Source organism: Salvia splendens, chromosome 6 (assembly GCF_004379255.2).
Source record: "Salvia splendens isolate huo1 chromosome 6, SspV2, whole genome shotgun sequence".
NCBI classification, from domain to species: Eukaryota; Viridiplantae; Streptophyta; class Magnoliopsida; order Lamiales; family Lamiaceae; genus Salvia; species Salvia splendens.
Window position 1 is genome coordinate 35,622,269 of NC_056037.1, and position 22,246 is coordinate 35,644,514.

General features: G+C 38.2%; 3 protein-coding genes across 4 annotated transcripts; 2 read left to right on the forward strand and 1 right to left on the reverse strand.

Annotated features, from left to right (window-relative positions):
- The first annotated feature begins 6,806 nt into the window (after positions 1-6,806).
- Positions 6,807-10,162, forward strand: LOC121807415 (peptide chain release factor 1, mitochondrial-like). Of its 2 annotated transcripts, XM_042207642.1 has the most exons (10): positions 6,810-7,143; positions 7,244-7,342; positions 7,410-7,593; positions 7,709-7,757; positions 7,841-7,919; positions 8,022-8,096; positions 8,170-8,247; positions 8,411-8,569; positions 9,393-9,488; positions 9,595-10,162. In XM_042207642.1, the coding sequence occupies exons 1-10, from the start codon at positions 6,874-6,876 to the stop codon at positions 9,784-9,786; spliced, it is 1,281 nt and encodes a 426-aa protein (XP_042063576.1). In that variant the 5' UTR covers positions 6,810-6,873; the 3' UTR covers positions 9,787-10,162. The 2 variants fall into 2 exon arrangements, with proteins under 2 accessions (XP_042063574.1, XP_042063576.1); XM_042207640.1 differs by having other exon boundaries at positions 6,807-7,143; positions 7,841-8,096.
- Positions 10,163-10,184: 22 nt separating this feature from the next.
- On the reverse strand, positions 10,185-12,232 carry LOC121807414. The gene is made up of 3 exons (XM_042207639.1): positions 11,673-12,232; positions 11,015-11,592; positions 10,185-10,847 (listed from the first exon to the last, which is right to left on the reverse strand). Exons 1-3 carry the CDS (start codon positions 11,896-11,898, stop codon positions 10,206-10,208), a joined length of 1,446 nt encoding a protein of 481 aa, XP_042063573.1. The 5' UTR covers positions 11,899-12,232; the 3' UTR covers positions 10,185-10,205.
- A 4,333-nt stretch (positions 12,233-16,565) lies between these two features.
- LOC121807413 (protein transport protein SEC23-like) lies at positions 16,566-21,764 on the forward strand. The gene is made up of 5 exons (XM_042207638.1): positions 16,566-17,409; positions 17,748-19,562; positions 21,139-21,255; positions 21,345-21,416; positions 21,500-21,764. The coding sequence occupies exons 1-5, from the start codon at positions 16,954-16,956 to the stop codon at positions 21,626-21,628; spliced, it is 2,589 nt and encodes an 862-aa protein (XP_042063572.1). The 5' UTR covers positions 16,566-16,953; the 3' UTR covers positions 21,629-21,764.
- Positions 21,765-22,246: the final 482 nt, after the last annotated feature.

Consider the following 22,246-nt stretch of genomic DNA (forward strand, 5'->3'; position numbering starts at 1 on the left):
CGGGATCGATCATGACATTGGAAAAATCCCCTCCACCAAAATCAAATGTAGAAGGACTAGGAGGAGCACGTACCTGGTGAGCGGTGTTATACCGCATTTCATATTCCGCGTAGAGAGAACGAAGTGCACTATCTAACCTATGTTTGATTTCATCAACATCCGGAATACTTAGTTCGAAGCATTCTCCTCTTGTCAAGCCCATTTCGCGGAGTTGAGAAAAATCCAAAGCGTGCAAACAACCATAGTACATGTCTAAAATTTTATAAACACCATGCAACTTCCACTTTGGATCCAAGCATTTTGCAATCAAAAACACATTTGGAATACGTGAAAAATATTTTAACCATTTTTCAACCATGTAAAACAAAATAGCCTTCAACTCAACGAATTGAGTATTTTTCACACAAGTTTTAAAACCAATTGCCACATACATGCAATGCTCCAAAACGCGCACAGAAGTAGGATAATAAACACCGGATAACTCAACAGTGGCATTTTTGAAAGCGCGGAATAATCGAAATAAATCCATGCTGTGGTCCCAACAAGCGGGTATCAAAATCAAATCAGAAGGAACATGAGGACAACTTCTAAAAAAATCACATAAATACTCAATGTGGTTCAAAGTCGACTCCAACATATCATATGTCGAGTTCCACCGAGTTGAAACATCCAAACGAAAGTTGGTGTACCTGCATTGCTTACCATGACAATATCTCTTCCAAGCTCTACCAATAGGAGCTTTGTTATGAATCAACTTCACAGCAGTTCTAATAGGATCAACATACTTTTGCCACAAATCGATGGCATCTTGAACACACAAATTCAAAATATGGGCAATACATCGCACATGGAAATATTTACCATCAATAACAGGAGAACATGCACTGATTAAATCATCTATGCTAGCAGTGTTAGCGCTAGCATTGTCAAAACCAATAGAAAAAATTTTATTGATCAATTGAAATTCATTCAAAACTTGAATGATCAATTGAGCAATTGCTTGTGCAGTGTGTGGTGCGGGAAATTCCCGAAATGCAATCAAACGTTTGTTTAAAGTCCAACTGTGATCAACGAAATGCACCGTGATGCCCATATACGAATTTTTACAAAAACAATCAGTCCACACATCAGAACAAATAGAAACTTTATGCCCTAAGTTAATAATAAACGTACCTAATTGCGCCTTCTTTTCCATGCATTGTCGAACAACGGCTCGCGTCATTGAAGTTCGACTCAATTTTCTTGCAGCGGCATTATATACTTGCCGCATACTCGACTCAAAAGCATCGTTATCAAAAGCATTGAATGGAAAATGTTTCATAACGGCAAATCTAGACATCACATTAAGAGCATTTTTGTGATCATATTTCAAAAGAGTATTGCTACACATACCTGATGTTTGGGATGAACCCGTCGTCCCACTTCCGACTCCATGTTGAAAGTTGAGTTGAGTTTGGGTTGGAGCGATACCAAACTCGACCGGATGCGCTTTCTCCAGGTGACGGGTAAATGTACCGTACCCTCCACCCTTTCGGAATGTGTATACGTTTTCGCAATAGTTGCAATACACATTATAAGTGTTTGGATCGTTACTATCTTGTACCCTCTTGAAATGTTTCACGAAGATGTTTGAGGTTAAAGACCTTTCAGCTGGTCTAGGAGGTTGAGGAGGTTGTCCACGTCCACGACCACGACCACGCCGACTCCTTGGTGGTGGTGGGGGTGGCATTTCTTGAACCTCTTCTACCTCCTCCCCCTCCTCCTCGTCGTCATCATCATCATCATCATCGTCTTCATCAACATTCACGGGGGTTGGACTTTGTTGGGAATAGGCACCGCGACCGGGAGCACCACTACCGGTACAACATAAGCATCGCCTTGGTATTGAGAGCGAGAGAGAGCAATAGCATGTGCCACATCTTGCTCTTCTCGAGCCTACAAAATAATATTTGTATTGTAAATACAAAATAAAATTATGAACAATAATGAAATGTAATTCAAAATTAATGAAATTAGTAGATAATAAATATTAACCTGCCACTCATCCATGTTCATTTGAGAAATTTCATCAATAACGGATCTCCGAGATGGCCTCTTGGCCTTTCCCTTTCCCTTATCAACACGACCTTCTCGGGATGAAGACATATTGGAATGGTATGTAGAAATGTAGAAATATGGAATAATATATTTTTTTTTGTTTTAGTAATTGAGAAAGAAAGACAACTTATAGAACTACGGGAACAAGTATAACTGTATAAGTGTATAACAATGCGTAATAAGAGTAGCAATTGCGTAATTAAATGGAAGCACAATAGCACAAATGAGAAATTGGAGACAAAGAGAGAGAATTGAGAGATTGAAGAGAGAAACTCTTATTAACACAAGAGTGGGGTGAATGTAAATGAGGATAGAGGGGGGTATTTATAGAAAAAAATGAGGGGGAAAATGGAAGAATTCGAATTTGAAATTTAAAAAAAAAAAAAATAATTTGAATTTTCACAAAACCGGCGGTTTTGGCGGAAAAACGCCGGAACCGGCGGAACCGCCGGTTTCCGGGCCAAAACCGCCGGTTTCCGAAATAAAACCGCCGGTTCGGTCAACGAACCGTCTGCAAAAGCTGCTCCATTGTCGCCTCGTGCTCCGCGCCGCCTCGAAAGCCACTAAACCGGCGGTTAACCGCCGGTTTTTCCGGTTAACCGCCGAAAAACCGGCGGTTTCGACCGTTTTTGAAGATCACCACCGGCCCCCATCCCCCTGCCTCGATTTAAGCGCCGGAACCGGCGGTTCCACGGTTAACCGCCGGTTCCGAACCGTCCCGAACCGCCGGTTCGGTGACGGTTCCGGTTCGAAATATCTTGAACCTGAACCGGACCGCGAACCGAATTGCGCCGGTTCCGGTTCGGGAATATTGCGCCGGTTCCGGTTCCGGTTCCGGTTCCGGAACCGGTGGGCATGTCTACCGCTAGGCCAAGGGGCTTGGATGGTTATAGATTTAGGGTTCAAGAGTTGAAATTTTTGGTTGAATTGTGATGAATTTGTGAATTATTGAAATTGGTGTCTGCCATTTTTGTTGAATTATTGAAATTGGTTTCGAATGTTGGGTGTTGGGATGAATTTGTGAAGAATTTTTGGATGGAATTGTGATGAATTTGGGAATTATTAAAATTGGTGTCGAATTTTTGTCGAATTATTGAAATTGGTTTCGAATGTTGGGTGTTGGGATGAATTTGTGATGAAGTTTGTGTTGAATTGTGATGAATTTGTGAATTATTGAAATTGGGGTCGAATTTTTGTTTAATTATTGAAATTGGTGTCGAATGTTGTTAATTGTTGATTATATTAGGATGTTGCGATATGGACCAGAAGATCCTTCTGTATTGCATTATCAGCACAGTCATATATCTCGCAAGGCGTGGGCAGGCGAGGAAACAACTCCTTTCAATCTTCGGCGCTTTGAGGGCCATTTTTGGGAGATAGATAAGCATCACAGATGCGTGATTGATTTGACGTGGATTTTCAGCAAACATATACTCCAACAAATTCTCATCCACTGGTGTAGCTATATAATTCACCAAAACCACAGGATGCCTCCATGATAAATCAATCGTATGTGCATCTAAATCAATTCCATTTTTTTCACATATCATTGAAACTAGCTGATATTAAGATATCTTTTCATTCAATATAATAAATGATTTTGCACGAGGGGGATCATAAGCAACACCTAAACCTGGGAGCTGAATAATTTTTCCATTCCAATATAAACTCACAAACACCATCACACCTGCAAAATAAGTACGATAAACATCATATACTCTAAATTCAACCAAATTCAACAAAAAATTTTAAAACACCATGAACCCTAAATCTTATACTCAACTAAAATATACCAATAATAACCGAAACAAAGGATAGAAAGTTACCTAACAACACTTCAAATTGGAATGGGAGCAGCTAAATGTCGGATTAGGGTTCGATTTTTGCTGGTTGGGATGAATGGGGCTACGAAGCAGAGCAGTTTTCGCGTTCTGTGAGAGGCAGAAAGCAGAAGCAGCAGCCTGGACTGAATTTTGTATCCAAGGGAGACACGCATCAGCTTATTGCGTGTATAAATTAAAACACGCATGAGCAAATCGCGTGTATACATTGAAACATGCTTGAGCCTCTCGCGTGTATAAATTCAAACACGCATGAGCAAATCGCGTGTTTAATTGAAACACGCATGAGCCTAACGCGTGTTTACTATGGATACACGCGTGAGCTTCTCGCGTCTTTCCCCTCTCTGGAAACTTTTTTTTTGCGGGAACAAACTACGGATACTACCTCCCAGGAGGTCCATTCGTGGAATTTGGCCCAGAGGCGCTCTCCTCGAAACGACCTGTAGGCTTCTTCCTCCCCATCGGTTTACTTCGGTTGCACTTTAAATTAATAAATCGAGTCCAATCCAGATCAACGCAATAAAAAAACCTATATCAAACAACAACAATTTCATAAACAATTATGAATAATCGCGCCGCGGATAATGATTGAGACGGAGATTTTAGCCAAAAAAAAGAAGAAGCAAATATACCTCTAAATATATATGTTGTACGGTAATTGCTCAAAATGGAACTAGGGTTTCATATCGATATATTGCGGTTCTGGGCCTAAACAGACACTAATATCTAGAGTTATCAAGTGGACCGGGTCGGGCTAACTCAGCCCGGGCCCGCCTATTCTGAGGCCTAGCCCGGCCCAGGCTAGTGTCTGAGGCGGGCTGGGTTGGGTCGGGCTTTTTAGTTGTGTGTTTTAAGTATATGTTAAATATATTATATACACAAAAAAAACATATAACTCGTGAAGTAATATTTATATTTTATTAACTAAATAAATTTAAATAATGTGTTTAAGCTTATTTATTGATTTTGTATTAATAATATTTTCATATATTTGATGTGTATAATTAAAGGAATAACCAATATTGTTATATTGTTAGTAGATGATGATGATATATGAGTTGATGTTGAATTTTTGTAACAATCTGTATATGAACTAACTAACAAATTTAAAGAATTCTATAATTATCCATCAAATATTAAGGTTTGAATACGTAATATTTGCATTCATAATTTGGCTGGAAACTTATGTTGATATTAAACTGTTACTTTTTGAGTCCATTCTAAGCATGATATAGACAAAATTTACATGTCTTGTGTACAACATGACATGCATAAATAGATAAATATTATTATTAGCAATTAATCACCTAATCACATTAAAAAAAATAATTATAGAACGTGTGCCTCATATGTGCCTGGTCCTGATCCTGTGTTGGTCTTCTAATGATCTTGGGCCTGGGTTTATAAAATGGCCCAATTGGAGCCCATCTCAACTAACGGGCCCAGCCTGCTTCGTTCCACTGGTGGGCCATACCTAGACAAGCCCATGTTGGGCCTAGATCGAGTTGTGCCCGACTCAGTTGAAAACTCTAGTAATATTGTATTTGAAATGGGGAAATAACACAAAGCATACAAAATGTTTCATCAATGTTTCAAATTAGTACAAACAGTCTTGAGTTAACATATACAGTATCATACAAAAAGTTTGATTAGTGTTTCAAATTAGTACATTCCTTCAAATAACACTAACACCGTTTACATCATATTTGCATGATACTACTGGAAATAAAAATCGTGATGAACACCTAAAATGAATAATAGTACGTACTTGCATTAGTGAAATAAAAATCGTGATAAACACCTAAAATGAAATTCCATTTTCAATCAAAAAACTTATCAAATTTTGAAGTGGGGTGAAGGATGAAAAATAAGAAAAATAATATGGAGTGGAGCGAAGGATGAAAAATAAGAAAAAATTAACGGTGTTAGTGTTATTTGACATAATAGACTTTGAAATACTAATCAAACTTTTTGTATGATATATGCTAACTTAAAACTTTTTGTACTAATTTGAAACATTGGTGATACATTTTGTATGAATGATGTATTTACCCCTATTTAAAAGAGTAATAACGTTTTTGAATGAAACAATAAACTTACTGAACTAAATTACATTTTTAAAAATGAATAAAGTAAAAACATAGATCAATGAATTCGAATGAATCATGTGTTGAATCATTTTAAAATATACTGGAATTAAGTAAAACATACTACAATTTCAAGGTATTACGTACCGAAATGAAGTAATAAACCTAATACAATGAAGTAAAATGAGCTTGAAATGATGACCGAAATCATTTACACAGCAACACATCTCATAAAAAAACTAGATCTAATGACCCTGATTTGGTCTCTGGTTCGATTTTTAAAATTGGTTGGACATTGATCACAACACTATATATTTATGTACTCCCTCCTTTCCCTTATAGTTTGATAAGCTCATTCATAGTTTAGTCATTTTCCATATATAACTTTTTATCTTTCTTACTTTTTTATCTATTTATTTAACACACCAACATCCATTTCTTAAACTTTATGCCGAAAAGTTTCGCTTACACTATGAGGGAACAAAAATTTGTTTTATAGTTTATCATTTTATCATTTTATAGCATACCATTATTCTCCTAATATTTTTTAGTTGTATATGAAATACTTTATATTGATTTCATATTGATAGCATTTTAATATCAGTAATATTTTATACTGATTTCATATATCAATTGTTGTTATTAATAGAAATTTATATATTTAAATGTAAATATATTTATAATTATAATTATAATTGTTTAACAATATTGTTAAACAATTTTATTTTGTTTTATTTTGTTCATTCACAAGTTAACTAGAGCGGAGTAGTAATATTCAACAAGAGAATTGATATTTAAGTGGTTTGCTTTGAAGTAGGAAAACCGAAAATTTATTCAAACGGATCACGATGAGCAAACGAGCAGCATTTTGGAAATCGAAACTCTATGAATTTCACTCGCATTTCTTCAATCGCCCCATAATTGTTTACCGGCCGCCGCCGCAGCACCGCCGTATCCACCTCCTGACTGCGAAAACACTCTTCCGCCGTCTCTACTCCGCCAGAGCTGCACTGTCCCAATCCCAGCCCCAACTCTCCAACGATCTCATCAACATCATGGAACACAAACTATCAGCTATTGAAAATCGACATGCTCAATTAGAGGCGATTCTCAACCAGGTGATATATCATATATGCGTGTTGTCTTGTTTCATTCACTCCTATCATCTGTTTGATCAAATTCCTCTGTATAAAAAATGTTAATTTTTGTGAAAGACAGCCGGATGCCTCGCCCGAAGAGTATTCGACGGCCAACAAAGAGCTGAAGAAGCTCCGGCATACGATTGATGTGGTGTCTGAATTGAGAAAGAAGCAGCAGGTATTATCACTGTGTTCATTTTCTTCGTTGTGTACAGTAGAGCTTATCTATGTTCCTGATTTTGCAGGAGATTGGGGGCCTAAAATCACTGATTGACGAAGCTGATGAAGACAAAGACATGCGTGAAATGGCTGCTGATGAATTGGGGCAGGCCTCTCAAGAAGAGGAGCGTCTGCGGTATATGCTGCTCAAGTCATTACTACCGAAGGATGATGTCGATGAACGTGACTGCATCCTGGAAGTCAGAGCAGGTAGACGTTATAAATGGCAATGCTTATCTGTATTTTAGATTCTTAGTGCTCTCTTCTTGGTTCATGCTTTTGAAGCTCCGTACGTTGTCCTAATTACTCTTGAAGTTTGCTATAGGAACTGGAGGGGAAGAGGCTTCTTTATTTGCGATGGATATCTTTAAAATGTACACTCCTGTTTCTGTGGTTTGATTGATATTTCAAGTGCTATTTTTCTTTCATTTCACGACTCTATCATTCAAACACTTAGGTATGAGAAGTACTCACAGAATAAGGGTTGGAGGTTTGAAGTTCTTGGTGTGGCAGAATCCGACATTAAAGGTTATAAGGTTGGTCGAGTATCCTTTAGATTCCATGTTGCCTACGACTGTTTTTTTCATATTTTCAGCGTCACACGCTATTGTTCTTCGAAATGTTCTATGATTCCTCAGGAGGCTAGTGCCGCAATCTCTGGTGCTGATGTTTATGGAAAGCTGAAATTTGAGAGTGGAATTCATAGAGTGCAGGTTTTTCAACTCAAAATCTATCTGCATTTTGATTTATTTGTCTTCGGATGATATGAATACCATTCTTTTATAGCGAGTTCCGATGACTGAGAAATCTGGGCGAGTTCATACCAGTGCCGTATCTGTTGTTATTCTTCCTCAAGCAGATCAGGTGCTAATCCATTCCATTTAAAGTTATGTTCCCACATGTGACAAAAATGTTAGCAAAACATATTAAGAATGACACTTTTCAAATCATTAGACATTAATGCCTACTAATTTGAGTCTGCATTCATGTTTATCTTACTTCTCTGTGCTGTTTGAACCTTCTGCAGGTGGATGTCCAAATCAGGAATGAAGACCTAAAAATTGATACATACAGGTCTGGTGGTTCAGGTGGTCAGAGTGTAAACACCACTGATAGTGCCGTCAGGATTACTCATATACCAACTGGTTTAGTAGTTGCCATACAGGATGAGCGATCCCAACATCAGGCACGAAATCTTATTTGCAGTTGCTAATTCTTCTTTCCAATAGGACTGTTATAATATTACCCAGCAGTAATTGTGCCATTGAGTAATGGCATAGCTGGATTTCCTTCTAAAAATTCTTAGTTGTTTGCTTAAAAATGATTGGCACTAACTACTGAGGATTTGGTCATCTAATAAGACAGTCAGTTAATACAATTTATGTTTGGATAAATGGCATGATAATGTATAGACTGCTTGTCATGTGCACTACCCTGTTATGCATTTTATGATGAGTTTGTTATATGAACATGTGCAACCATATTATACTAATGGAATGAATCCTCAAGTTCTCCAGTATTCCTTTAATTTGAATAACTTATATACTGTAGAAAGAATTATGTCATTTATCTCTCACTTTTGAGTTTTAGGTGGTCTGAGTAGCTTTGTTCGACATAAGTTTCAAGTTTAGAAGCATTCATTTTCTCAAGCTTCTTTTCCAACTGGTTGTATTACAAGTGGAACTGATCTATTTGGTACTGCTTGCAACTTCATGAAACATAATTATACAATCCATTAAATTATGTACTGCACTTTCTCTTTGTTCTACGAAGAAAATATTGTATTCGCTTATATACTGAACCAAAATACTACTAGTAGTGAGTTAATGTACCTTTTCATTTTACTTATACTATAAGGTTCTGCTTCAATATTCACAAATCTTTTAGACATGTTTTCATGTTAAGAATGATAAATTTATGAAGATTGTCACATGCCACCGGATTTGAATCTGATTCATGCCTCTTGATTACTTGAGTCTGATTTTCTCGTTTACTTATTGTTTCTTCAGAACAAGGCCAAAGCACTTAAAGTATTGTGTGCGAAGTTATATGAGTTGGAAAGGACTCGGCTTGATGCAAATCGTTCAAAACTTAGAACAGAGCAGGTAATGATTGTCTTCAAGTTGAAGGCAGGCTATTAATTTGAAGCATTGGCCTATTGATAGAAGATCATTATGCATATTTTTGATAGTGAATTTCTGCACTCAACAGATTGGTAGTGGCGACAGATCAGAACGCATCCGCACATATAATTTCCCTCAAGGTCGTGTAACTGACCATCGAGTTGGCATCACTAGTCACGCAATAGATGATATAATGGAGGGCGAGGATCTAGACACATTTGTTGATGCTCTCATCTTGCAACAAGAAATGGATGCCATTGCATCTTTCACTTCTACATAGCAACCGAAGAGTTAAACTGGCTTTTACTACCTTCCATTTGCAGTTGCAGATTCTCTGGGACCAACCAAAGATCCATGTTTCGACCCGCAACTGCTTAATCTTGTATTCTACTGCGAATAGATTTGCCCGACCTAAAAGATAAGTTAGTTGGTCTGAGATTGCAATTTGGCAACCACCTCCTGTTAGATATTGATGGTGGTTTTTCCATGTTTTGACAGATGCTTTCAAGATCGAACATTTAGCTAGAGAAATAACTAGAATATCAATATATCAGATGATGTTGTTTGTGGCTTTATGGCGGAAAAATAATTATATTGGGGAAAAGCAAGCTTGCTTGCTTACTTTTTTTTTAAAATAATGTTGTATGCAGTGCTAATTAGTTTTGGTTGCTCTGCTAATGCTATGATACATTTTGTTGATCAAGTAAGAATGACATCAAACTCACTGAGACTCCATTCAGCAACTTCTTCTTGATTACTAACAAAAATCTCAGTCCCCACATCAAGAGATGTCCATATTCTTCTTGCAGGAGTAGTATCCGGATCCTGATAAAAGTAGAGCCGGCCGGAAAGGCCTCCAACATCGAGCTCCCAGGTACGCCCGTCTCCCACCCATCCGTCACCCTGCTTGGTAGGGTAGCCATAGTCTTTCCAAATGGGGTGAGGAAGCAACTGCACCAGCTCCTGCGCCTGCGGGTTGCTGTAGGGATCGCAGGTGCTGTATGGCTTCTCCGCGTGCTTGGCGTTACCAGGTGCGCAGTAGTAGTGATAGGCTCCATAAGGGAAGTTGGCCGTGTCGCTTCTGTGTATCTTGGTATCGTCTGGGGTGATGTGGTACGGGGGGCAGTTGCCGATGTTGGTGGGGCTGCACCACGCCTGAGTTGCCGGGTTGATGATCATCTCCGTGTACCGGGTCACGTCGGTCTCCACGTCGCCGTCACACAGGGCGCCGTTGTTTTTCCAGCAGCTCCCTATGTCCATCAGGTAGAACTGGCTCTTCGGACCTCCCCCCTTCTTGATGTCCAAACTCAGTTTCACTTTGAAATTTGGGGACTCTGGCAGCTGCAATGCAATAAACAATCACCATCATTGTCTAACTAATTCTTCTTCTTTGTATCATATCTCAACAGAAATTGATCGTGACAAATGCACCTACACCTACCTACCTACCTATCACAACACAATCAATATATCATTATTGGTTTAGGAAAAAAAATCAAAATTCTTACAATTTTGAGCATTCCTCTAGTGTCATAATGGTAACCCCCAGAATATCCTTTTGTTGCATCAGCTCTCAAGTAAAGCATAAGCCATGGATACTTATTAGAAGACTTCAACTTATGATTGAAAACCCAGCTCCCACTCCCAACTTTCTTCTCCCACACAACTTCATAATAAGAACCAGCATTGGTGGAATTCGAACTCTTGTCGTAACTCCCGTTGAATCCGCCTCTCAACAACGTCCCGTCCTCGTACAACCCGGTAGGCTGGTGGTACAAGGTCGGCTGATTCATACACCCCTTCCCGAAACACGGAAACCTTCCTGGCTTAAACGGTGGTGCCTTTTTCCCGTCCTCCGGGCACAGCCCAGATCGGGTATCGTAGTTTCCATTCTTGAGCATCACCATCCAAAACTGCCACGGCTCCGGGCTGTCAGAGACCTCACATAACGATCCGAGATAAAGCTCCTTCGCGGCCGCGTATAGGTCCGGGTCGTTCACCGCTCCCGGGCTCAAACCCGGGAACGGTGTCCCGACTCCCAACCTGTTGTCCGCTTCGGACACCTTGTGAGTTACGGGATCCGTGCCTGTAAATCACATCAATGTCTTTTAAGTCGAGTCTTATATATTATATTAAAAAAATTAAAAATGACCAGTAATGTGTCACCTTGAGTGAGATCGAAGCAATCCGCAGCTCTGGGGCTCCCCATGCCGGGGGCCTCGGCGCCAACTTCATTGCAGAAGTTCCAAGCCTCGAACGCCACCCGCAGCCCGTCCCTCCGCATTCCGGCATCTCCGACCGCCGAAGCAGCAGCGGCGGCGGCCGGGACAATGGTGGTGATAAAGAATGCTAGTGTGATGGTGATGGTGGTGGGGAATAAACGCAGCGGCATTGCGAAAGGGGTTTTGGAGTGATTGGTGATGAGTGTATTTATAAATAGAAGAAGGTGAGAGATTGCAGTGAAGGTTGGAAGTGATGTGCCCCACCATTTTTATATTCATATGGAAGCAGAGCTGTATGCTCCCACTTTCACTTTTTTGACGTTTGTTGCCTCCCATTCCAAAAGCACCCTTTTCCATTGCCTAGTCTCGTGTCTTTAAAAATCAGTTGAAAAAAACATGAAAATCGGTTTTATTTGCAATCGTTGCAGCATGGAAAAATCTTCTCACTTATATTATTGATGTTTTTTAATCATACGACATTATTTAATTTAATGAGACAATTTATTGGATGCCACAGCAACTGCGATATCACAAAAAAAACGACATATAATAATTGCGAACAAATAAAAAATGTTGGATTTTTTTGATTTTATTATGAGTAAAAGCCAAAAGTGGTCCTATATGCTCATTTTATGATTTTGGTCATAGAATTTATCTTTTGAATATTTTGGTGATGTACATTTTGTGATCGTATCACAATTGGTCATCCGTTAACAATTCCGTTAATCGGTCAGCGATTTTAATCTCAATTTTGACCAACTTAAGCAATTTTTAATGGGCTTACCAACTCCTAATCATAACCTTAATTATTTTAAGGATATATCATAACCCTGATCGCCTCCGGCGACGTGTACAAAGGGGTTCCCCTCAATTCTAAGCCGGAATTTCCCCCCTTCCGCTTGGCCAGCCCGAAATCTGCGATTTTCACTTCCCCGCCGTCTCCGCATAACAGAATGTTTTGGAGCTTGATATCGCAGCCCCTTCAGCAATGCTTTCGTGTATTGCCGGACTTCCGATTCCGGCGGCGGCGATCGGCGGAGTTCTCCAATTTATCGGCGATAGAGCCGCTCGTACGCCGCCGTCTCCTTCAACTCCATCCCCATCTGGCAAGCCGCCCCCCCGCCCCCTCTCCGCCGTCCTCCCCTCCGGCGACCGCCAAATCAAAATCGGTAGAGAGTGAGATATCAGAGAGGGTGAGGATCCCAGTTGGCTGAATTTCAAGAATTGGATTTACTAAAGTTGAATTGGCGGTGGAATTCAAACCTGAGTTGTAATAAGTGACGGTGTTGTTCCATTGAAGCGTCAAGTTCCCATTTTGCATAATTTGGAATGTGTAAAGCCCCGATTTGAGGGTATGATTGGCGTTGAATGGCTGATTGGGGAGGAGGGTGTCAGTGGGGCGGTCGAAGGAGTCCCAGACGGCGGCGCCGGAGGAGTTCTTGAGGATGGAATTGCCGGAATCAAGAAGCACAGCGGCGGAGACGTTGAGGGAGGTGGTGGAAGAGGTCCAGAGGGGGGAGGGGAGGAGGTGGAGGTCGCCGGAGGGGAGGAGGCGGAGGAGGGGGCAGGGGATTCAATTAAAATAATTAAGGTTATGATTAGGAGTTGGTAATCCCATTAAAAATTACTTAAGTGGGTCAAAATTATAATTAAAATCGCTAACCGTTAAATATTAATGGAATTGTTAACGGATGATCAATTATGATCAGATTTGAAATGTACGGGACAAAAAATTCAAAAGGTAAAGTTTATGACCAAAATCATAAAATGGACATATTTGTAGATTAATTTTTGCCTTTACTCTTTTATTATTATGGATAAACTATAATTTAACTAAATTTTATGATTTTTGTGATAATTATATATCGCTCAAACATACCAATAGTTTCTTTTTTTTAATCATTTTTTTATGTTTTTATGTAAAGTCTCATTCTACCTTTAACAAATGTAATCCATGTCCACCTATTTCATTCATATTTTATCAAAGAATTACTATAAAAATAAAATTCATATTATAATATTTTATTAAACTCACAGCACAATTAATTAATTTTATTAAAATTAGTGAGGAAGTACACGACACTTTAAATGGGTACTTTTTTCATCTCTCCTTTTTTATACTACTATTTCATTTTGTGAATCAATCACATGTCCAAAACTTAATTACACACCATAACAGAAATCAATTTGTACGTATTTATTCGTTTAAGTTCCCTTCTTAAATAAGTGGCAATTCTTATTTATTCGCTTGTTATTCCTTCACCAAAGTTTGTTGGTAATTAATTCCATTTACTCGAATATACTTGATCGGGAACAAATTATATGTATACCAACACTTCAAACATCAATTTGCCTATTAATATTAAGAAACAATAATTATGCATTAATCAGTCATAATTAACATTCATTGACTAAATCCAAGAGGTAGGGAAATTTCAAAATTTAGTATAGAAAATAACTTTCAATAAAATCAACCCTGCTACTTGACACTTTTATTTAGAAGAAAAAAAGTCTTCCTGTCCAAAATAATAATACTACCACTTATTTTTTTGGAAAACTTGCACTAATTATGTAATGAAAGTAAAAAGGGGGGGAAAAGTTATTATGCACATTTGTTTGGTTCCACCAAAACTGTAATTTATTGCCTCGAGCAAATCAATGTGGATTTGTTCTCTATAGTATTTCGACTATGTTCAAATTTGGCATGTACATTAATCAAATTTTTGGTCTTAATATACATTACAGTATTTGGCATTTTTTAGTCCAAAGCAAGATGAATTGATCTGAAGTTGATGGTCAAATGCATTTTAACATGTTTAATCACTAAAATCATATTGATTATATTATATACTAGTAATTTATTTTATTAGAAAGAAACTCTTCATGTGTCACGCTTGAAGTTACCAAAAACAAAATATACTATAACTAATTATGAAGAATTTATTTATAAGACAATAAAAAAATGGAAAAAAAATATAGCAAGAATAATTTTGTGTTTATTATTGTTTAGTATTTAATTAATTGCGATTGCATACAATATTAACGACGTCAACTCTGCTTTGATAGTTATTTTTAACGATCACGTTAAAAATATGATAAAAATGAGTAGTAGTAATAAATATAATGTGTGGGATGAAAAGTATATCTATTTCAGAATAGTCTAATATTCTATAGTCCAATATGTGACTACTTCGTGTGATTACGTTCTAAATAGATCTCTATATATTATTTCAAATTTCAATAGTATGTAACGACTATAGATAATTATGGTCTAGATAGCTCGATATAAATTAACTACGCAATTAGAATTACCAAATTTTTTTAATCATGAAATCGTATAATATTTCGTGACTCTCTCTAACACTGAGTCAATCCTATGGAACAACATGTAATAGTGTTATTGGCATCATGTAATCCGGACAAAACTTAGAAGAGAAGTGTTAAACAAATGTTCGATTGCTCAGGATTAAACTGTCTCGATATTAAACTAAACCTAGGATTATCCGACATATTGTCACGGTGTTTGCTAAGAATCTAAGACTCACCAACCTGGACTAATTATATAACATGACAACTGTCTCGAGATTAAAAATCATACCATATCTATCTAATCAAACAACATCCATAAGATACAATTCGTGTAACGATACAATTCGTGTAACGATACAATTTCGTGTAACCAATGAAACTGAAGGTAGAAGATGAAAAAGAAAGTTTGGAAGTTACCCTATTAATATGATAGACTTGTGATGCATGGGCCCTTGTAGTAAGATGATTGGTGAGTGAAACTTTAAGGTTTTATGTTAAAATAGATGTCATATCTATTTTCTTTTATTTGGGCCGATTTCTCAACTGAGATCAGCCCTTCACTACCACTTTCAATCTAACTTACTACTACAATTAATTTTTTTCTCGATATTATTTTTTCACTCCGATTAATAAAAACAAAATCTTTAATTTGTTTTAATTTTTTTTCTCCCCGTTTAAATTCTGCTTTAATTTGCTTTTTAATCATGTAATGAAAAACAAACTATAATTAGCTTTACTTTCTTTTTAATCATGTAATGAAAAACAAACTATAATTAGCCTTGATTTGCTTTTCTTTAATAATTTTATTTCTCCTTTTACATTTTTAAAATACATATGTTTTTATTTATATTACTAATATATTCTACTTTATATATTATGCCTGATTTTCATTTTCAATAACATATCTAGTAACTAAAACTTATTTTGTTCATGTTATTCTCTTGTTTCATTTGATTGAATTTGCAGCTATGGGTTGATTTTGATCACACAGAACCACATATAATGTAGTACTCCTACTACTATTATTTTATTTTTATTTTACCAAGATTTAATTAGGTCTTATAAAGTGAGTTTAGTCGGTTTTAATATTATAACATTTTAATAAACAGCAGGGGATGATTTAAAATCGTATTTGAATTAAAATATTATACACAAAATTAATTGTTTGAATAATCATGAACTTAGATGAAATCACTATTTTTCAATAACTTTAAAATTTAGTCAGGAAAAACATTAAATTGAGATTTATTCGCAATTCTTTAACGATTAAAAAATCTAATCACTACGTATACTATATTATTAATATTTTTAACAAAAAATATTATTTTTTTTATAGATAGAACAACATATTTACGAATAGACAACTTCGTTGAATTTGCCAGTAATTTTATAAAAAAATGTGGTATGAAATAATTTATTTTAATCAAATTTTACTACTACGATTTTTTCGATAATCTGAACAAATACGAGCAGAAAAATAAAAATAGAAAAATTAAAAGAGTGAAACAGAGAAGATAGACAAAGTAAATGAAATGAGTTGGGGTTGATTCAACTCTTGACGACGAAATCCTCAATTGCGAAGTGAGTTGGAGCATCGCATCGAACCCTAGCGTGATTGCAAATGCAAATGTAATTGCGATTTGCGATTTGCGATCATTCATTTTCATCCGATCCACCTCCTTTGCGTCATGTTACAGTGAAATCACGCTCAATCCGCTTCTGTCGAGCTGAAGGAAGATCGTCTGGGTTTTGCCGTAAAATTCGTCGATTTATTTCACCGGAAAAACTTCCACACACCGATTCTCGCCACTACTCGGTCGATCTGATCCATAATTCATAGGCTTAATTGAACGTCTACTAGATCTATCATTCAATTTTTCAGAATTGGGTGGGAAATCAGTGAATCCTAATTCCTAATGGCCAATAGACAGCAGCAGTCTTCTTCTTCTAGCGGCGGCGGCGGTTACTCATCTACTGTTTCACCCTCTAATCTAGATGCATCGAAATTGGGAGGAGGATTCGGTGGTCCGCCTCCCCCGGCGCTGATACAGCCGAATCAGATACCTCCTCCGTCGATCAAGACCCCTAATTTGCCGTCTCCGGTTAATGGGATGCCCCTTCCTCATTTGAGCACTCCCCCTGGCCCTCCTATGTTTTCATCGCCCCTCCAACCGGCTGCTGTCCCTTTCAGGACTTCCCCTGCAACTCCTCAGCCCATTGCCCCTTATTCATCCAATTCCTCCTTACCCACCTCTTCCCCATCCTCCCGCAATGTCTCAAATGGGTCGCATCATCAGACTTCCGATCTTACAGAGGAGCTCACCTTCGCCCCTCATGCCGACTCTCCCAATCTTCTTTTTTCGGCTCACAAGGTATGTACTCTCTGTGTTCAAATTTCTGAGATATGAACCTTATGAATATGAAAATTGCTTATGGAAGTTTGGATTGTTGAAACTGTATCACAAGTTCCCATGTGAATTTCAGAGTGGTGTTATTGTATGTCTTCTGAGTCTGAATTGCTTTATTGGAATATAGTTTTTGGTTCAGTTATGAATGTAAATCCTGATTTAGATAGCTGGATTCTTCCATTTGGATATGAAGACCATGATGCTATGCCATACATATACTTAACTAGGAATCTGAGATATGCATCTTCAATTTGTTTGCACAGTCCCCTTTTGTTAATTATAGCTTGCTGCTAATCTCACAGGTGTTGAAACAAAAGAAGCTAGCAAATGTACCCAGTTTGGGATTCGGGGCTATAGTTTCTCCAGGCAGGGAGGTTTCACCAGGGTCTCAGATAATTCAGCGTGATCCACATCGTTGCCAGAATTGCGGAGCTTACGCCAATCTATACTGCAAAATTCTATTTGGTTCAGGCCAATGGCAATGCGTAATATGTAGGAATTTAAATGGCAGTGAAGGGGAATACATAGCCCAAAGCAAACAAGATCTCAGAAATCTTCCAGAGCTATCATCTCCTCTGGTTGACTATATCCAGACTCCCACCAGAAGACCTGGTTACGTTCCAGTATCAGAATCTAGGATATCGATTGTTCTGGTGATCGATGAGTGTTTAGATGAACAGCATGTACAACATCTACAGAGCTCTTTGCATGCATTTGTGGATTCACTGCCCCCAACAACAAAACTTGGAATTGTACTTTATGGTCGCGTGGTTTCAGTGTATGATTTCTCTGAAGAATCAGTGGCATCTGCTGATGTACTTCCCGGTGACAAATCACCAAGTGAGGACACCTTAAGGGCATTGATCTATGGTACTGGTGTATATTTGTCTACCGTTCATGCTTCTCTTTCTGTAGCGCATGCCATACTGTCGTCATTGACACCGTATAAACTGAAGCTGCCTGAAGTTCAGAGAGACCGTTGCTTGGGCACTGCAGTGGAGGTTGCCTTGGCAATAATTCAGGGGCCATCTGCGGAAATGTCCAGAGGAGTTGTTAAAAGGCCTGGTGGAAATAGCCGAATAATTGTGTGTGCTGGTGGACCATGTACCTATGGCCCTGGTTCAGTACCTCATTCTCTTAATCATCCAAACTATTTGCACATGCAGAAATCAGCATTGAAATGGATGGATAATCTAGGTTCAGAGGCTCATCGGCGCAATACAGTGGTCGATATACTTTGTGCTGGGACATGTCCTGTACGGGTTCCTCTACTGCAGCCTCTTACAAAATCTTCGGGAGGCATTTTGATTCTTCATGATGATTTTGGGGAAGCATTTGGTGTGAATCTGCAGAGAGCATCTTCAAGGGCTGCAGGTTCTCATGGTTTACTGGAAATCAGGTGTTCAGACAATATTTTCATCAGTCAAGTGGTGGGACCTGGTGAGGAGGCCCATGTGGATAGCCAAGAATCTTTTAAGAATGACACTGCTGTCGCTGTTCAGATGCTGAGTGTTGAAGAAACCCAAAGTTTTGCAGTGTCAATGGAGAATCGTGCAGATATCAAGAGCAATTTTGTGCACTTTCAGTTTGCAATTCAGTTTTCAACTGTTTATCAAGCTGATATCTCGAGAGTGATAACTGTTCGACTTCCGACTGTAGATAATGTTTCGGCTTATCTAGAGAGTGTACAAGATGAGGTGGCAGCTGTTCTTATCGGTAAAAGGACTCTTTTGCAAGCCAAATCCTTTAATGATGCTCTTGATATGAGGCTAACACTTGATGAGAGAATTAAGGATGTTGCAGTGAAGTTTGGTTCCCAGGTGCCAAAATCAAAACTTTATCGGTATCCTAAAGAGCTGGTGCAGTTGCCTGAGATCTTATTCCATCTTAGAAGAGGCCCTCTGCTGGGAAGTATACTTGGTCATGAAGATGAGAGGTCTGTTTTGCGGTCTTTATTCCTTAATGCTTCCTTTAACCTATCCCTTCGTATGCTAGCGCCTCGCTGTCTAATGCATCGAGAAGGTGGGACTTTTGAGGAACTCCCAGCATATGATCTTGCTATGCAATCAGATGCTGCAGTTGTTCTTGATCATGGCACTGATGTCTTCATTTGGCTGGTAAGGATTCTAGTGACCTTATCTAAATTTTTGCATTTTGGTGATGATATTAATCTACTAGATCGATAAGGTTTTAATTATTTGATAATTCCTTGAGTATCAATACTTTATCAATTTAGATTGCTGATATCTTGATTTTGCAACTGCATGGTCCTCATTTGCCTCAATGACATCTTAAGCTCATTAATGTAAAAAAGTGCAGAGTTAAGCTCCATTATATGGTTGCAATCATGCTCAAGTTATATCCCTATCACATTCATGTTCTGTTAGGTCATTGGGATACAAATATGTAAGAGTTATTTTACTCTTTGTATTATAATTACTTATTGTATCGCATAGACATATTGTAGAAGATTGTGGTAATAACATGTATAAGCTCACAACCACAAGACCTGCCCAATGGGCATCTCAAATGACTTCTAAATAGTGACCATGTTGTTGCCTTTATCCATTTTAAGGATTTGGCATCTCTTAAGCAATACCATATTAAGGTGCTTTTTTTAAAATTAAATACTTGCTCAAGTATTGGGTTCCTTTGTATTCGTCCTCTCCGAGGGATGTTTGTCGGTGCAATGCACAATGCATGGATAACCTCTGAATGGATGGAAGATACAGGATAGGGTTCAAAACTCTTGGACAGGCCCTCGAAAAACTATAGGCAATAACGCTAGAAATAGAGCCGCTATAACCTAACGAGCAACTCAAATTCATGAAAGGGTGGATAAACGAGCCCCTATAAGCCCACGAGCAAATCGCACGAATGTGTTAAGGTAGAATGATGCCACAGCCAAGGGGGGTGATTCTGGTGAATCGATTAATAAAATGGATTATACTTCCAAGAACCGACAATTCTCGAGAAGTGAAGGGAGAATAAATCTCACAAATATGTTTTATGTAATTGATCAGAAGTTGTCTTCGGTCATTACATGAGGGCCTATAAATAGGCTTACAAAATTGTGTTCGCCAGACGTGACTCATGAAGGTGGCATGGGACATGTTAGTTCCTTCGTCAGATGTGTAAATTGTGGCGTGGTGCCAGGAGTCGGATGCTGTTGCCAGGTCTTGTATCTTCCGCAAGCAGGTCCAGGGATCCTCGGGTTGGGTAACTTGGGTTGCAGAAGCAATGCCAGCCCTGTAGCTCAGGGTCGAACTTACACGGTTACACTGAGCGCAGGTGCCAGGTCTCCCCCTCCACACCTGACTTAGAAGTCGGGTCCAGTTCCTCACCTGGCGCTGAAACCAAGTGTAAAATCACTTCTGGCGATGTGGTCAAGTCTGTCTTAGACGCCTTGCCTTTCACGGTCCGAAATGTTGATCTAAAAGCACACATCACTTTTCCTGGCACTCATTTTCTAATATCTAGGTCTGTATGCTGTTAAAGTTTAATATTGTTTCTGGCACTGCTTTTTACAAATTCTGCTGAAGAATGGAGTACTTATTTACTTTCATTCCTGAGATAAAATACTGCTTCCACCTTTTGATACTGCAAATACAAAGGACCTAACACTAGATAGCTTGCTTTTCCTTTTCACATCCAAATCCAAGGATATCTGTTCTTACCGCTATTTTATTTCAGGGCGCTGAACTTGCTGCACAGGAAGGAAAGAGTGCAGCAGCATTGGCAGCTTGTAGGACATTGGCTGAAGAGCTAACCGAGTTACGTTTTCCAGCTCCTCGGATTCTTGCATTTAAGGTAAGTGAGCAGGTTATATTGAAAATGCAAGTAGTTGTTCTCATGGAAATTCCATATTAACATATGATATATGTGTGTGTCCGTTACAGGAGGGGAGCTCTCAGGCTCGATATTTTGTAACTCGATTGATACCAGCACACAAAGATCCTCCTTATGAACAGGTATGTTTGCAATTCCATCTTCTTGTTTGTTTGTTGAAGTGAATGTGTGAAATATAGTGATGGGGTGTGAGTGGTGATTGCAGGAAGCAAGATTTCCTCAGCTCGGAACGTTGAGTGCAGATGAGAGAACAAAGCTAAAGAGTAGCTTTGTTCACTTCGATGATCCGAGCTTCTGTGAGTGGATGCGAAGCTTGAAAGTTTTGCCCCCTTAGGCTAGCTATGACGATTTTTTTTTAAAAGATGATCAATAATGATTCTCATTTATCCCGTTGCCATTTCAATTAAGTTTTGTTTCTATCGTCTGACTAAGAGAACTAGTTTATCTCATACATCACATTTTGCCTTGTATTTTCATAGTCCTCTTTTTTGGATTCCTCAGTTTCATTTATTTTCATAATAGGCTACACAAACTCATCTTGGGGTTATACTTTACTAAATTTATTAAATAAACATCAACAATATATCATATTTAGGGGACCGAATATTTTAATTATGAGAAAATTGTGAATAAATTCTAATTCCATGGTGTTTCCAATGGATTTCTAAAGTTGTAGAACGAACCAAAATTTTGACCACATCAATTTTCTGAACACGACACGTTTGACATTTTTTAGTAAATGTCGTCATATGATGAGAAAAGTTGAACCATTTACCTTAATTTTTAGTATTAAATTAACCATGAACATTAAAAATTTGCTTTTATTTCAAATTTTCATTTTTTTGATAAATAAATTTAATTTCTACTTTGTAATACTCCCTCGTCCTACAAAGATTGTCCCATTTTTTCATTTTCGTCCGTCCCACAAAGTTTGTTCTATTTCACTTTTTAC

Coding starts and splice junctions, on each gene's coding strand:
- LOC121807415 (XM_042207640.1), top strand. CDS start 6,874: ATGAGCAAACGAGCAGCATTTTGGAAATCGAAACTCTATGAATTTCAC. Junction 7,144..7,243: donor TAGAGGCGATTCTCAACCAG/GTGATATATCAT, acceptor TGTGAAAGACAG/CCGGATGCCTCGCCCGAAGA. Junction 7,594..7,708: donor CATCCTGGAAGTCAGAGCAG/GTAGACGTTATA, acceptor AGTTTGCTATAG/GAACTGGAGGGGAAGAGGCT.
- LOC121807414 (XM_042207639.1), bottom strand. CDS start 11,898: ATGCCGCTGCGTTTATTCCCCACCACCATCACCATCACACTAGCATTC. Junction 11,593..11,672: donor TTGCTTCGATCTCACTCAAG/GTGACACATTAC, acceptor TGTGATTTACAG/GCACGGATCCCGTAACTCAC. Junction 10,848..11,014: donor CTAGAGGAATGCTCAAAATT/GTAAGAATTTTG, acceptor ATTGCATTGCAG/CTGCCAGAGTCCCCAAATTT.
- LOC121807413 (XM_042207638.1), top strand. CDS start 16,954: ATGGCCAATAGACAGCAGCAGTCTTCTTCTTCTAGCGGCGGCGGCGGT. Junction 17,410..17,747: donor TTCTTTTTTCGGCTCACAAG/GTATGTACTCTC, acceptor CTAATCTCACAG/GTGTTGAAACAAAAGAAGCT. Junction 21,417..21,499: donor AAGATCCTCCTTATGAACAG/GTATGTTTGCAA, acceptor TGGTGATTGCAG/GAAGCAAGATTTCCTCAGCT.